Genomic DNA, 14,319 nt, shown 5'->3' on the forward strand with positions numbered 1-14,319 from the left:
CAAGAATTAAAGGAAATTAATAAGACCTGGTCGGGCACTGTTTATGGAACTAAAATATCCAAATATGCAAAGGGAGTACTGATATGGATCGCACCAGGGATCCCATACACGGTCCAAGACACGTATATAGACACAGATGGCAGATATGTCTGCCTCACTGGAGAGTTGGATGGTAGACAGCTAGCCATAGCTGGTATATATGCCCCAAACTTGGGACAAGGGGAATTCCTGAGGGCCACATCCGCACAGATCTCACGGGACCCGTCCATACCAATTATCTGGGGAGGAGATTTTAACAGTGTACCGGACATCTCTATGGACAGATCACACCCGCCATTAATAAGCGCCACTAGTAGACGGGTATCTGAGATGTTAAGGTCCTGGATAACAGAACGGAGGCTACACGATGCATGGAGAAGTCCCCATCCCGTTGATAGAGAATATTCCTTTTATTCACCCGTACACAACCTCCACACATGGATTGATTTACTATTATGCTCGCCCACATTAACACACTTAATACATAGCGCCAACTATCTGGCCAAAACCCTATCGGACCACTGCCCCCTAATCGTCACACTGAGATGGGGTATTCAACCATCACGAATACCCACTTGGCGCTTACAACCCATCTTGTTGCGCGACCCGCCATTCCGGGAAGACCTAGCTGACACCATGAAGTCATATTTCACAATTAATAGTCAAACAGCCACAACACGCGCAATCGAGTGGGATGGACACAAGGTGGTAGTCAGGGGCATGTGCATCGGGGCTGCAGGAGGTATCAGGCGCACACTGCTCTCTGAGCTACACGATACTGAGGAGAAATTACGGAAGACAGAATGCGAGGCGGCCTTAAATAGTACTGCTAAGAATAACACAATCACACTCAAAAAACAATGGGGCGATGCCGAAACCCACCTACGAAAATTCGACTATCGATACCATACGGCGCGATTACACGCCGAGGGCGATAGATCAAGTCGTATGCTGGCCTGGTTAGCGAAAGGGACCCAGCAGCATACTCCTATAAACGCCATCCGCCTAGATACTGGTGTGATAGTGAACACACAATCAGAAATAAACAACGCATTTAGGCAGTATTATGCAAGGTTATATCAGGCAGAACCTCCCCCACTCGCACCACAACTAGAAGATTTCTTCAGGACCTACCACGTAAATCAATTAACGGCTGCACAAGCACTAGAGTTAGACAAACCCATCGAAAGTGACGAAATAAAACAAGCACTGCAACAGCTAGCCCACAATAAAGCACCAGGGGGAGACAGATTACCGATCAAGTACTATCAGACTTTCTCATCACAAACGCTCCCTCCATATCTGACCATGCTACAGGAGGCATGCGAAACAGGTCGTCTCCCAGACTCACAGCGCAAAGCTACGATTGTAGTCCTCCATAAAAAGGGCCGCGACCCACTGATGTACGCTCTTACCGACCCCAATCACTGTTAAACACGGACTGTAAAATATTAGGCAAGGTACTATCCAACCGACTTCTCCCAATAATTTCTTCCCTGGTACACTCAGACCATTCAGGATTTATACCAGGACGCAACACCTATCAATATCAGGAACCTATTGCGCCTGATGGCTGAAACTCCTGATGCAGACTACTCCAGAGTTGCGGTTTCACTAGACGATGAAAAAGCGGTCGACACACTGGGATGGCCATATCTGATGGCAACCCTGCAGTTACTGGGATTTGGTAAAGTGTTCACACGCTGGGTATCTATCTTATATTCAGACCCCATAGCTAGAGTAAAAACGGGCACCATCACTTCCGAAAAATTCAAGATCGGTAGAGGCACGCGACAGGGATGCCCCCTGTCACCACTTCTGTTCGCACTAGCCATAGAACCCCTCGCGGCTAAATTGCGCAATGAAGCCACAAGATGGGGCATACCAGACGGCGTGGAACACCGCATAGTGTCCTTATACGCAGACGATGCACTAATATACTTACGTAACCATACCGAATCCCTACCAATCCTGCTACAATTATTGAACTCATTCGGAGACATATCCGGCCTACGCGTTAACTGGGCCAAATCATGTCTATTCCCCATGCGCCGACTACCCGACACACAGACCCACATACTCACTGAGCATAATTTACAATGGACTTACAGCACTTTCAAATATCTAGGAGTGCACATATATAATGACGAATCTGACCTCAAGGAGGGCAATTTAGACCGGATGATTAGATCAATAAAAGGACTGCTGCCCTTTTGGTGTGCACTATCACCTATGGGTAGAGTGGCATTAATCAAAATGATTATACTCCCTCGACTATTATATCTTTTCGCTGCCCTAACACTATGGCTTCCTAGCACTTTTTTCGCACAGCTGAACAAGCTGTTGATAGACTTGATATGGAGCACCGGACGTAAACGTGTGGCTTTGGCTAAGAACTGCCTACCACTGGACAGAGGCGGGATGGGTGTACCACAATTTGAGCTCTACTACGCAGCTGCTCAGCTGCAATGGATCCTAATTTGGCTACAAGACCCCACTCACTCGGAAACCCACACTGTGAGCACACAACTGGGTGGTTTAAACATATTGGAATGGCTCGTGGGACGTGTAGCCCTATCGCGACACAGCAATATCCTGTTAATAGTGGCCGAAAGGGTGTGACGGCGCTATGTGAACAGGGGACCCGGAAAACCACCATACTCGCCTAAGACCCAAATACTCGCCATCCATGGGGTACATAGATTACATGGCCGTCTGTGTCTCTCTGATTGGGCCGCTAAAGGCCTCCGGTTAGTGGGAGAATTATTCGCAGAGGGCCAATTTCTCCCCTACGAGGCACTCGCGTCGACGTACACTCTGGGACAGGGCAGTTTTATTATGTATGGCGCACTACAATCTCTAATACGCAACGCATGGGGACACGGTAGCAGGGAACCACTACCATCACCTATTCTGCAAAGTTGCTTTCAGACACCGGTACATCAACACGAATCTCAGGGATCCATAACGTGCTACGAGCTAACCCAGAAGAAGCACAGCCACAAGCTAAGAACAAATGGGAAAAAGCACTTCACACACAATTCACAGCTCCAACATGGTCCATGGCCCTCACATCCACACGCGAGGTATCGCGCAACACACGTTTCAGATACACCCAGCTCAACTACCTGCACCAGACGTACCCGACTCCACACTGAATCCATCACATGTACCCCCAAGCTAGTTCTGATTGTCCAAGGTGTGGTAACACGGAAGCTGATTTCTTGCACATGACCTGGAACTGCCCACCACTACTCCGAGTATGGCAAGACATCACACAACAAACTGCTACATGGCTGGGTATTCCCCTAGCACTTACCCCTGAGTCCTGCCTATTGGGTATCAGACACAAACGTAGCAAAGATAAACAAAAACACAGATGCGCAGATCTAGCATTTGTAATCCTCAAACGACTCATCGCCACACAGTGGAAATCACCTAGCGCCCCAGATTCCCGCCACTGGAAAAATGACATACAGCATTGGGTCAAAGCAGAAATACAGGTGTTGCACACATTACGTGATAGTGGAGTGGTAGTCAAGCATGCTGATATATGGGACTCCGTAGCGGATCAACTACAGGAAAAAGATGATACACGACCTCCCTAGTCTTCTGGAAAAATACTGATCCGAGACATCACAACCAACATATTTCCCATACACAACTACCTAGACCTGAAACCTCATTCGAACACAGATGATAAGAATATAAACACACACCCTAGATATACAGCTGCGAAACTATATCCACAAAGGTACACTCCACCCACGACAAATGCATCCTGCTCGAAATCATTACCCTACGCCCTGATCGCCCCACAGACCTCCCCCTCCCCCCCCACGCAGACTTACCCCCTACATCAGACCACCAAACAACAGACTTGCGACCACTTATCAAAACAGAGTATAATCTTCATACCTTTCTATTATCTATTTTTTTTTTCCACTCTATTCTTATCTTTTATAAGTATTTTAGTAGTATCCGCTTTGTTTATGTTATAAATGCAATAAAAAGATTTAACAAAAAAGAACTCAAACTCAGTCACTTCCAACTATTTTCACCAATCAACATCAATGCATCGAGAAAATGAACATCTTAATTTCAAACCTTCAACAAATCAGAGCACCACAACAACCAAGAAACAACCCAAACAAAGTAATTTACAAGTAGTTATAATTTTAAGGAGTGGCTGTAGAAACCACAAAACTCTAACCTTAGTATCCTCCTAATCCTTCATAGAGGACTCTGCTGTGGAAAAAAGAAGGTGGCACTTTCCCAGTTCGTAAAATTCAGAAAACTGTTATTGCATCTTTACGAGAAGGACAGACCTCCTTTGCTCTGACAATTGTATGCACAACTACTAGGCTAAAGAAATGAAACTTAGAGCAAGAAGATCCTCAAAACCTAAGAATATCCTTATCCAGGCTCTTTTCATTGCACAAACAGTGGTCAAATTAGAGTAACCCAATCCCAACAGCATATTAGACCTCCCAACTTTCTTCTTGACAATCAGGCCTTATTTGATTTATTAAATACCTTTTTCTGTGTCTCTTTTGTAAACCACAGGTACGCATAAGATTTCAAGGTTTCTTGGTGCTAAAGTAAACTGTGGTTGGCTGTCTAAAGCAGAGAATTTGAAGCTACTCCCATAGGTTTCTGGATTTGCCATGTGCCTTTTCCTGAATATTGGAAAACTGGAGATGGTTCTTAACATATCAGGCAGGGCATGCTAATACTTTGGATCAAAAATCAAGAAGTCATCATCCACCTTTCCTCTCCGTGCACATTTTAAGCACTTTGAGAAGGATGAAATTGGCAGGGCTCAGTGACTGAAAGGAAATTATCACATCAATATCCCTTAAAGAAAAGTTTATGCTGTTCCACAAAGAGTGATGCACAGTACAATAGATATTGCCTTAAATATCACTATGTACGAAAAATGGCAGCCAATACAGTGTCTTCAAATGTTATATATCACCTTCACTATTGAATATTTAATTATTACACATCGAAGAAAGAGCCCCAATAGATGACCCGAAGAAAACACTATTTCTGTAAGTTTCTGGAACTGTCATGTCTTCTTCATTTTCCTGAATAACGGAAGACTGGTGAAGGTTCTTAACATATCAGGTGGGGCATCCTAATTCTTGGGATCAAAAATCATGAAGGTTCATCCACCTTTTCCCTTCTTACAGGTTTTAAGCACTTTGAGAAGGATGAAACTGGCAGGTCTCAGTGACGGGAAAGAAAATATCACAACAATATCCCTTAGAGAAATGCTTATGGTGTTCCACACACAAAGTGATGTACAGTACGATACACATTGCCTTTAACCTTACTGTGTGCTCAAAGGTGCAGATGCAGTGTCTAACTCATCCTTCAATCAAGGCAGTACACCAAACTGCAAAACAGATACCACTAATCTACTCTGCGATATTATGAAAGATGCTACACACATCATGGGGTGAGCAAAACAGGTTTATAGGAACTGCACAGTCTTTCGGCAGCCTCTGCAACTGTGGCTCAAGAGACACTAAATATGTAAGCCAGGAGGGTTGACTTGTGTGGTACGACTGGCAAGGCCGACTTTGTAAAGTTCACACAGAAGTACTGAATGGTCAATTAGTGTAGAATGCCACTGACAAATCAAGAAGAATCGGGCATTGACAATGCTACTATCAGAGATAAAACATATCATTAAGGACGGCAGCTAGGACTAGGTTCGTGCTTCTCAATGTGGAAGCCAGTAAGGGCGTCAAAAAACAAGTTATGGAATTCAAAAAGTGTCAAAGATGTTTGGCTATATGGTTTTCAAGATTTTTGCTGCAGCATACGGGGGGAATTAAATAACTGTTGGATGAGCACACAAGACAGTGTGAACGTTTTTTTCTGAAGACTGAAGTAGATGAAAAAAACATTTCTATTCTTCAGCTGCCTTTGAGCCTTTATAAGCTTATGTTAGGTCACACGATTTGTGTACAAACCATGGTCACCAAATTTATGGTTTTGCTGCACTGCAGTAAAACAAGAGAGGGGCTAGAACAGGCCCAATCCTGCAATGGCTGCTTCACACAGTGTAAAGCCATGCATTAAACAGTTTAGGGAATTCAAAATGATATGTCCTAGACTTTGGTGAGAATGGGAGCAGGTTCCAAAAGCTAGCACCTTCAGCACAAAAAGAATGCCTTCAAAGTTTCAGAATCTGAATGCTGCAATATTCAGAAATGTATCAGCAGAGTGAAGATCCAGGGATGGGGTGTGCTTGTAGCACAGATGTCCATCTGCTTCAACTATATCAATGGTGACCTTCTCCTTAGCCCACAAACTGCATCCATCAAGTTCTACCTAGACCAAGAGCATTTTCTAGCACCTTTAGCTTCACAGAGAACTGATCCTACTAGAATCACCTAAAACTTTAAAGTATTTGCTTATTTACATTTCCAAAGAATTAAACCATAGAGTTATTAGGCATTTTATGGGATCAGAATTACAGCACTACTTCTTCTGCCATAAGCACACAAGAACCAGGAGTGCGAAGCATTATTCAAACCTTTAAGTTAAGAAATGCAATGCTATCCAGAAATGCCATTGGGAAAACTCTGGGCAGTATGATTTCGATAGGAGTACAGAGATAAATAAATAAATGTAAACGTGTCTCATTTACAAAACAAATGTGTCAAACTTGCAATCCACAAAATGAAAACCTTTTCCAGATGAAGCCACAAAACTGACTTCATGTCAGCTTACTCCAAGACAGCTCACAGATTTGAAGATGTTATGCACAAATCTACACCTCACAGACTTGCATTACCTCCCCACCAATGGCTTCTCTTTAAAGAAGCTTCACCAATGCCTCTTCTATAAAGTGTTTTCCATCACACTTCCCCCTTTTCTTCCTTTAAAGAGAAGGAGGCTTTCTTCAAAGGCCAAGATGCCTCCGATTCAAGTCTAATAGTCTACAACAGAACAAATGCTTATGTCTCCTGTTCTTTTTCTATGCCACATTTACCCTGGGTTTATCAATGAAAAGAGTTCTAGTTTCTATTTCACTTCATAACCAATGATGTTGTATTGGAGTGCTCCATCCTCAAGCCTCTATAATAATCATGTACAGGATGACATAGTGTGCCATTTGTAGTATTGGAAGTGTACTGTTCATACAGCCATGTGCTTGAAGGACAGAAATGTATGCAAGATTGAGGCACGGAACTTCCACAACCTGCTCAAAAGGGTCAAGAATATTTACTAGGTTCAACCATGTCATCAAGGCTACATACAGATCAAACAAGCAGGCAATTCAGGCTCTGTTGCAAGATCACCGGCCTGGTAACCATGTGCACCAACTAACAACTCTACTAAGACATCCTAAATTTCTTTGAAACCACAATAACCAAGATCTGGATTACTACCCAACACCATACTTGCCAATCATCCCAACTCTCTTCAAATCACTTCACATTCATTTAAGCCATTAAGCCTCGAATACATCAATGTGCCCGCAGGAAAACCCAAGAGATCCCATAAGGACCTTATATAATTAAACCAAAATCACTGGCCTTCACCTGACAAATAATAAATGCATCTCTCGCCAAAGGAATTAAACAAGATTCCTTCAAAAGGCCCCCAAATCTCACCACTCATGATAAAAAAAAGACCCCCAAAGAGCTACCTATCTGCTGCAATCCAATTAAGAACCCAAACTGTGAAGTTTCAAAACTGTTGCAACCCATGCTAAAACAATCTATTTCAATTTATTACAATCTATTTCAGAATCTACACTCCCAAGCAGAAGTGAAATGCCACAATTAAAATTGAAACAGAATCAGGCAGCATAATAAAGAAAAAGTCCAGGGGGTCTTCTGTGTCTCGCACTGCATTACAAATGTAGCACAAAACATAGTCCAGCATCCCTTGAAGGTCAAGCAGCTCAAATATGGAGACTAAGCTTATTGATGTTCAAGGTCTCATTATACAGTAAGAACATGCCATCACTGCTATAGTCCAACAAAACGTTGAAGGGAACCCCCCCCCTCCAATCTATAAAGAACTATACCTAAATCCAAAAGAGTGATCACAGTTACCACATGACCATAAAGAACCACACTAAAAAAGTCAGATAAAACATACACAAACTTTTGAACAGAATCATGAGAGTACCTTCTAAAGGTAAGTGAATTTAAGTAACCCTGTAAAACTCTACTCATCGTAATGAGCATAGAGAATACTCACAATTGCATACAGTGCAAATGGATAATTAGACAGTGGGCCCGATTGAGAGAGAGGGTGTTAACAGAAAAGCCTGTCAAACAATTATGATTATCCCATTTACATGTCTGGCAGCAAAGCAATCCCATTTACGGTACCTTAAATGGCAAGGATGCAACTAATGGAGACTCCTGAACATCTTACCTGCCGTCGTCTCCACTAAGATGCAGGGGAAATTTGTTCAGCATCTTAGAAGGACTAGCTACGTGGGCACTTACAAGGAAAACCCCCACTTTGGAACCACCTTTCCAGTGCCACAATCATCGTAGAAATTCTCCCTCTCTTAATGGACAGTGGTGGATTTTCCGACAGCACCTTTCCCCACCAAAATCGGTTCACCCATGGTGGACACCTGCAGCAAGAAACCTCCATCTTGTTCAAAGAGCATGCTAATTATTGTGGAAAATGCATCGCTCACTTAGCAAAGATAATCCTTTCACAGTCTAACTCTACATCAGGTCCATAATTTAAAAAAAAAAAAAAAAAAAACTTACATGCATGCATCAGATGCACTGTTAATGTGTAAAATTTACAGATTTAAAAGAAGATAGCACGTTTGATACCATAAGGTGTATGTCCACTCAAAAGATAAGTCTGACACACATTTCTAATTGAGATGTATTTTACAAACAAGTGTTATCTATGTACACAAGCCACAGGTATAATGGCCATCTGCACTACTTGGCAGGTGTTTAGGAGTTTAACAGGTGTGTAAAATAGCACAAGTAATGTGATAAAAAGTGGGCATTGTGCACGGCATTTTCTATTTATAATCTGTATACATGTCTCGTACAAACAAATTTTAAAGGTGTACGTGAAATATTCTCAAATTGTGTATTGTGCATTAAAGTCATCCATGTAGTGTTTTTTTTTTTTTTTTTTTTTTAATTCACATAGCTTTTCACCCTACCACGGTCAATAAAATCACTACCATGGAGATGGGTAAAATAAATACATATTATCAAGAGCCAAGAGATGCCATTTAGTTGAATGTGTTCTGTACAATACATATATTATGTTGAAGACAATAACCATATAGTAAAATTGCATGCTCCTACTTAGAATGCAGTCAGAAGTATTGGGTATGTGACACATTCACCTGCATTCAGTGCAGACACTCAGTGTGAGTAATCATCTGTTTTGCCAAAGTGTGTACACACGCTTAATGCTGCCTTCTACAATCAAAAGGTGTGCACGGTATACATTAGCAAAGGACTAAGAATGTTCCTCAGATGGCTAAAATTAGACACAGCTTCTCCACACAGTTCACAAGGGAAGGATCGACAGAGAAAAACTACACATGTGAGACTTAAGGAAAAGAAGCTCATTGGACTGTTCTGAAAACAATTTTCATATAAGCCAGGCTAGCCACCATGTAGCACATAATGCATGTCACACACAGTACATATGGCACTTGCAACAATACACCAGACATGACAGACAGCATACATTAAAAAAGAAATAAGTAGTATACACTATGTTAACAGCATTTACATAGCATATATCTACAGTTGGTATGGCACTACAGAGCTTTCGGAGTGTCAATAGGGTATGAAGAGGAGCAGGTATGACATTTAAGCAGGCAGCATGCTTAACGGCGCTAAAACATGCCTGGCACAACGAGCAACGTCTAACAAAATATAGAACATACACTGCTTGTGGCAAGCTGCACAAGTATCGTCATATACTGTACACATACTGTTCGCAAACAATAGACAACATACTAAACTATAATTCCGTCATAGTGGATTGCGCTTATGGAAAGCAGCAAATATGACTGGGCACACAAAGCAGGCAGTGCATAAAACAATTACAATACGCTGTACATAATAATGGGTACCACGACATTCATGGCTGTCAGCAGAACTCTTATGGGCAGGCATCAAATACGCTGGGTTACTGGGTATTTATATGCAGCATTTGCCAATTACTTGTCCTCTAGAGACGTTATACAGATTGATATCAAAGTTGTGATTCGTCCAGATGAGGTTCCCTACTAAGGAACAATCTTCCAAACCACATTTGTCTGTATGGTTTGGAAGATGAAGCAAACACTTAGGAAGGTGTACCACGAGTGGGGGAGGTTGGGACGTGTATGGACTGGGAGAACTGGGAATATTGGAACCTATCAACTTAACCCGTGTGGTTGTTCAGAATGGAGAAGTGTGGATGTTTTGCCTCTGCCTAAACTTTATAAGCTGACTTTAACCGGTCACATGATCTCCCTGCAATTAAGTCAATAGAGAGTATATCGGTGTATGGTGGAATAAGCTATATCAAGTTTGCACAACTATGGAAGTAAAACAATTAAATCATGTTAGATTACCGGCAAACAGGTACAAATATCATTGATAACGTGGGTTTAAATCGTGGAACCTTTCAGCAATTATTGTGCTTGTGATGCACTGCATCCGTACACAAGACACTCAAATACTCTACTGGCTCACTGAACGCACCTGGACCAGTGGTGTGGAGTTGTAGTCACACAACAACTACTTAAACAGGTTTTGAACTACCAGAAACAATCATTTTAATAGGAAGAGTGCTTCTGCAGCAGAAGGGTAGTTCTTTGATGATGGACCCCGAGGAGGTGAAAAGATCAGGTAAATTTCCATTTAGAATATTAAATCATTATAGTGAATTGTGACAATTTGAATTATGAAAAGTTTATTAACCCCGAGTCTAACTCCTTAGCCGATGTTCACCTGTCACAAGTTTGACTCAAGTTCAGTTCAAATGGCTCACTTGTGGCTTATGGTTGTAGTTCAAAATACTTTTCTCGTCTTGGCAGGAATTATCCTGGTAAAGGGTAAGCCTCTAGATATGCTGACCTGTGCCCTGCATTATGGTACGAGACAGAACTAGTCTATTGTGCGAGGTACTGCGACTCAGGCGTGGTTTCCATCTCTCTGTGTTGCCTACCTAGCACAGTGCTCGATTCCTCATACAGGGGAGCCATGAAGCAATTCATAGGCTGGCTGCACATACTGATGTGGGGGTGAAGGAGTCAAGCCAAAGTCTGTGCAGAAGAGATTAAAAAATGTCAGGTACAGTAACGATATGTAGCTGTCCAAACATGTATGGAGAGTTAACTGGTCAATTATTGTTTGCAGATCATCTATTAAACGAGTTTGTATTTACCTATTTTGATTTACAAAGTGTTGAAGCTATATAGACTTAGGTTAAACGAAGCCTGCCACATCTGCCTATGTTGGGTGTTTTGAGGGTTTTAGAGGTCTTGTGTGAGGGTGTATGGGTGAATATGGAGTGTGCCTAGGTATCAGTGAGACGGAGACACCCAAATCGTAGTTCTACTGTGTTGTTTTAGGATGGGTCTGGTGTACTGGTTAGAGGGAGAGAAATGTGTGCGGTAGTACCTTCAATGGTTTGATGAAGAGAAAGGCAATGAGTCATGTTTAACTAGTGGGGAGGTGTGGGTAGTAAGGTTGGGTTGATAGTATGTTGAAAAGGGGGTTTAGGCCTCTGGGAATGGTGGTTTGCCCAGATATGATGGAGATAAGGGATGGCTTAGTGATGAGATTTGTAGGCATGGTAGGTTGCTGACTGTATTGTGCTATGTACTCGGGTGCTGTGTACTGATTTGAACAGGATGGGTCGGTACCTAGGAGGAGGGATGGTGAGAAGCGTAAGGTATTCTACTGGCTATGCCGTGGCATCGTGGTTGGTAGTGTATAGGTGAATTGTGACGATAGGAAGGCTAAGGCTGGTTATCTAGCATGTGGATAAGGGAAGCCTGGGTTTCTAGCCGTAGCATTTAATGTGCTAGTGTTGTTTGCCAATTACGTGGTGTGTGTACCGTACGGAATTATACAGGCTATAATATTGTGGTCTTGGGTGAGGAGGAGCAGATGGGTAGGTTTGGTGTACTCTGTTGGGAATGCAAAGTTTGCGGGGGGAGTGGGAGGATTGTTGCGGTAATCAGAGCGATGCAATGATACGAACGGGACAGAGAAGTAGGCTATCTGAATAGACGGGAAGAGGGCGATAGAAGATGTGTGCAGAAAGGAGTCAGTGGATAGGTGAGTAGGTGCACAAACGACGGGCAACGAGGATTGTGGTTAGAAGTGCGGAAGGAAGCTTTGGGAGATAGAGTGGGGAGACCTGTCGAGTGTGGTGAGGCAAAGACAAGCAGAGACATAGTGCTGTTTTAATCAGGTGAAGGGTTGTTTACTAGATCAGGATCAAGGGAGAGAGAACGCCAAGACAGAAAAAATGGACGTGGATCAAAAAGGAGCTTATAGAGGGGGAGAGGGGTGAAGGGCAAAGAAATATAGGAGAACTGAGCAGTGCCTTATTGAGGTAGACAACTGGAGGAAAGTATGTAGTGGGGTATGATGGGCACTGAGACTGGGGAGGAGAGGAGTGAGTGTGGAGGTTAAGGGGCTGAAAGTTTATGTTGCAATGATGGAGGGGGCACGGCTGGCTGCTCGTCCGATTCTATGTTGCTTGAATATTAAAAACGAACAACGCGAATCCAGATGTAAGTTGTTCAAGCGTAATGGGGGGGCGCAGTCCGAGTATATATGCGAGATTTTACGCAGAACGGATGTGCATGCGTGATGCAGACGGTACTCAGCAGAAAGGGGCATAATGGGTCGCACACAACAAATATGCCACATATCATAATGGCTATTTTTTATAATGCTTACAACTGAGTTCACGAAAGACAAGGTGGGCGTACAATTAACGATGACAACCCAAACTTTTGTCTGGAAACATCTGACATACATGTCACTGCAGATAGTACCTATGTCTGTGGACATCACACGAAATCATTACCAGCAACGATGACAAGATAGGTCTCACAAGCAGGAAATATTTAGGACACTTTTGGGTAGAACATTGGAGCAGGCTGCACATATGACACGGTGGCTGCAAACACGGAATTATGGATAGTAGATAATGACCCTTATAGAGACCAGCATAAACCCTACGAAACTGAATGCGGCCTGTAACTGTGTGACGCGTACGTATAACATGAGAAGTATAATACAAGAAAAGACAATTAACACTTGTGGCATGACGCTTGTGTGGGCTGCATGAGGACAGCACAACAGTCTGTACACACAGAAAGCAGAATTATAGGAGTGATACCCAGTAAATATGGATCGAACCGAGATGTGCATATATGACAGAAAACTAATACCATGACATATATCAGGAGTGACAATTATGCCAGATCGCACACACAATGCGATGGGCGAACGACATTTGAACTAAGCTCCACATATAGGACTTATAGGCCACTGGTGTGCCAGCAGCCCTCACCGCACCGCCGCCACAGGAGATGCGCTAGGCCGGATGGCGGGAGCTTCCTGCCACCGCGACCTGTCTCGGCTCGTCTCCCCGCTCCCCTCCAGGCTGACTCTTTCCTCCCCTAAGGCCCGGTATCCCTGGCACTCACATCTGGCTGACAAGCTTCTGTCTAAAGGCCGCGCTGCGCCAGTCGGTTTCCTGGCTGCTCACGTCCATCTTCCGTCCCAGCAGCGCCTACAGCTCGCACCACCGTCAGCCCCCCGCCGGAACACGCAGCGGACACGGAGACGGAGGAGGAGCGGTGGGAGGGAGCCAGAGTCAGGGAGACGCCTGGGGCATGACGGGAAATTGAGTACGGTTGAAGCTCGGCACGAGCTGAGTGACGTAGGGTTGCCGCTCAACCCCTGCTGCGTGACATCCTTCATGCCGTCAGAAACACTAGACAAAGAACTGCAATTTCTCTTTGCAAACCGCCATCTTAGTCGTATTCTGATCCATATGAAACATTAGGAATGTTCTTATTCTTTAACATGGCCGCCGACTGAGCTCAACCCCGTCGCTTTCTATTGGTTTATTTCTTAATGCAATTTTATAAGTGTGGAATTTGATCAAGGGGGCGAGAGGGCTTTGCAACCATGTACGTTTCGACAACATCAGGCAATGGCATTTAAAAGCGCTGGACAGTCCATATTTATTCAACAACAGAAAGTCGACCGTTTGTTGACCATACATGCCAAC

General features: G+C 43.4%; 1 protein-coding gene across 3 annotated transcripts in view; it reads right to left on the reverse strand.

Moving 5' to 3' along the window:
* MED15 (mediator complex subunit 15) overlaps positions 1–13,920 on the reverse strand; it is a 411,818-nt gene extending 397,898 nt beyond the window's left edge. For 2 of the 3 annotated variants that reach the window (XM_069215144.1, XM_069215143.1), the window contains exon 1: positions 13,730–13,920. In XM_069215144.1, the coding sequence (XP_069071245.1) occupies positions 13,730–13,797 (68 nt within the window). In that variant the 5' untranslated portion in view covers positions 13,798–13,920. The remainder of the gene's footprint in view (positions 1–13,729) is intronic. The other variant, XM_069215146.1, reaches the window with a different exon arrangement.
* Positions 13,921–14,319: the final 399 nt, after the last annotated feature.

Source organism: Pleurodeles waltl, chromosome 11 (genome assembly GCF_031143425.1).
Source record: "Pleurodeles waltl isolate 20211129_DDA chromosome 11, aPleWal1.hap1.20221129, whole genome shotgun sequence".
In the NCBI taxonomy this organism is placed as follows: Eukaryota; Metazoa; Chordata; class Amphibia; order Caudata; family Salamandridae; genus Pleurodeles; species Pleurodeles waltl.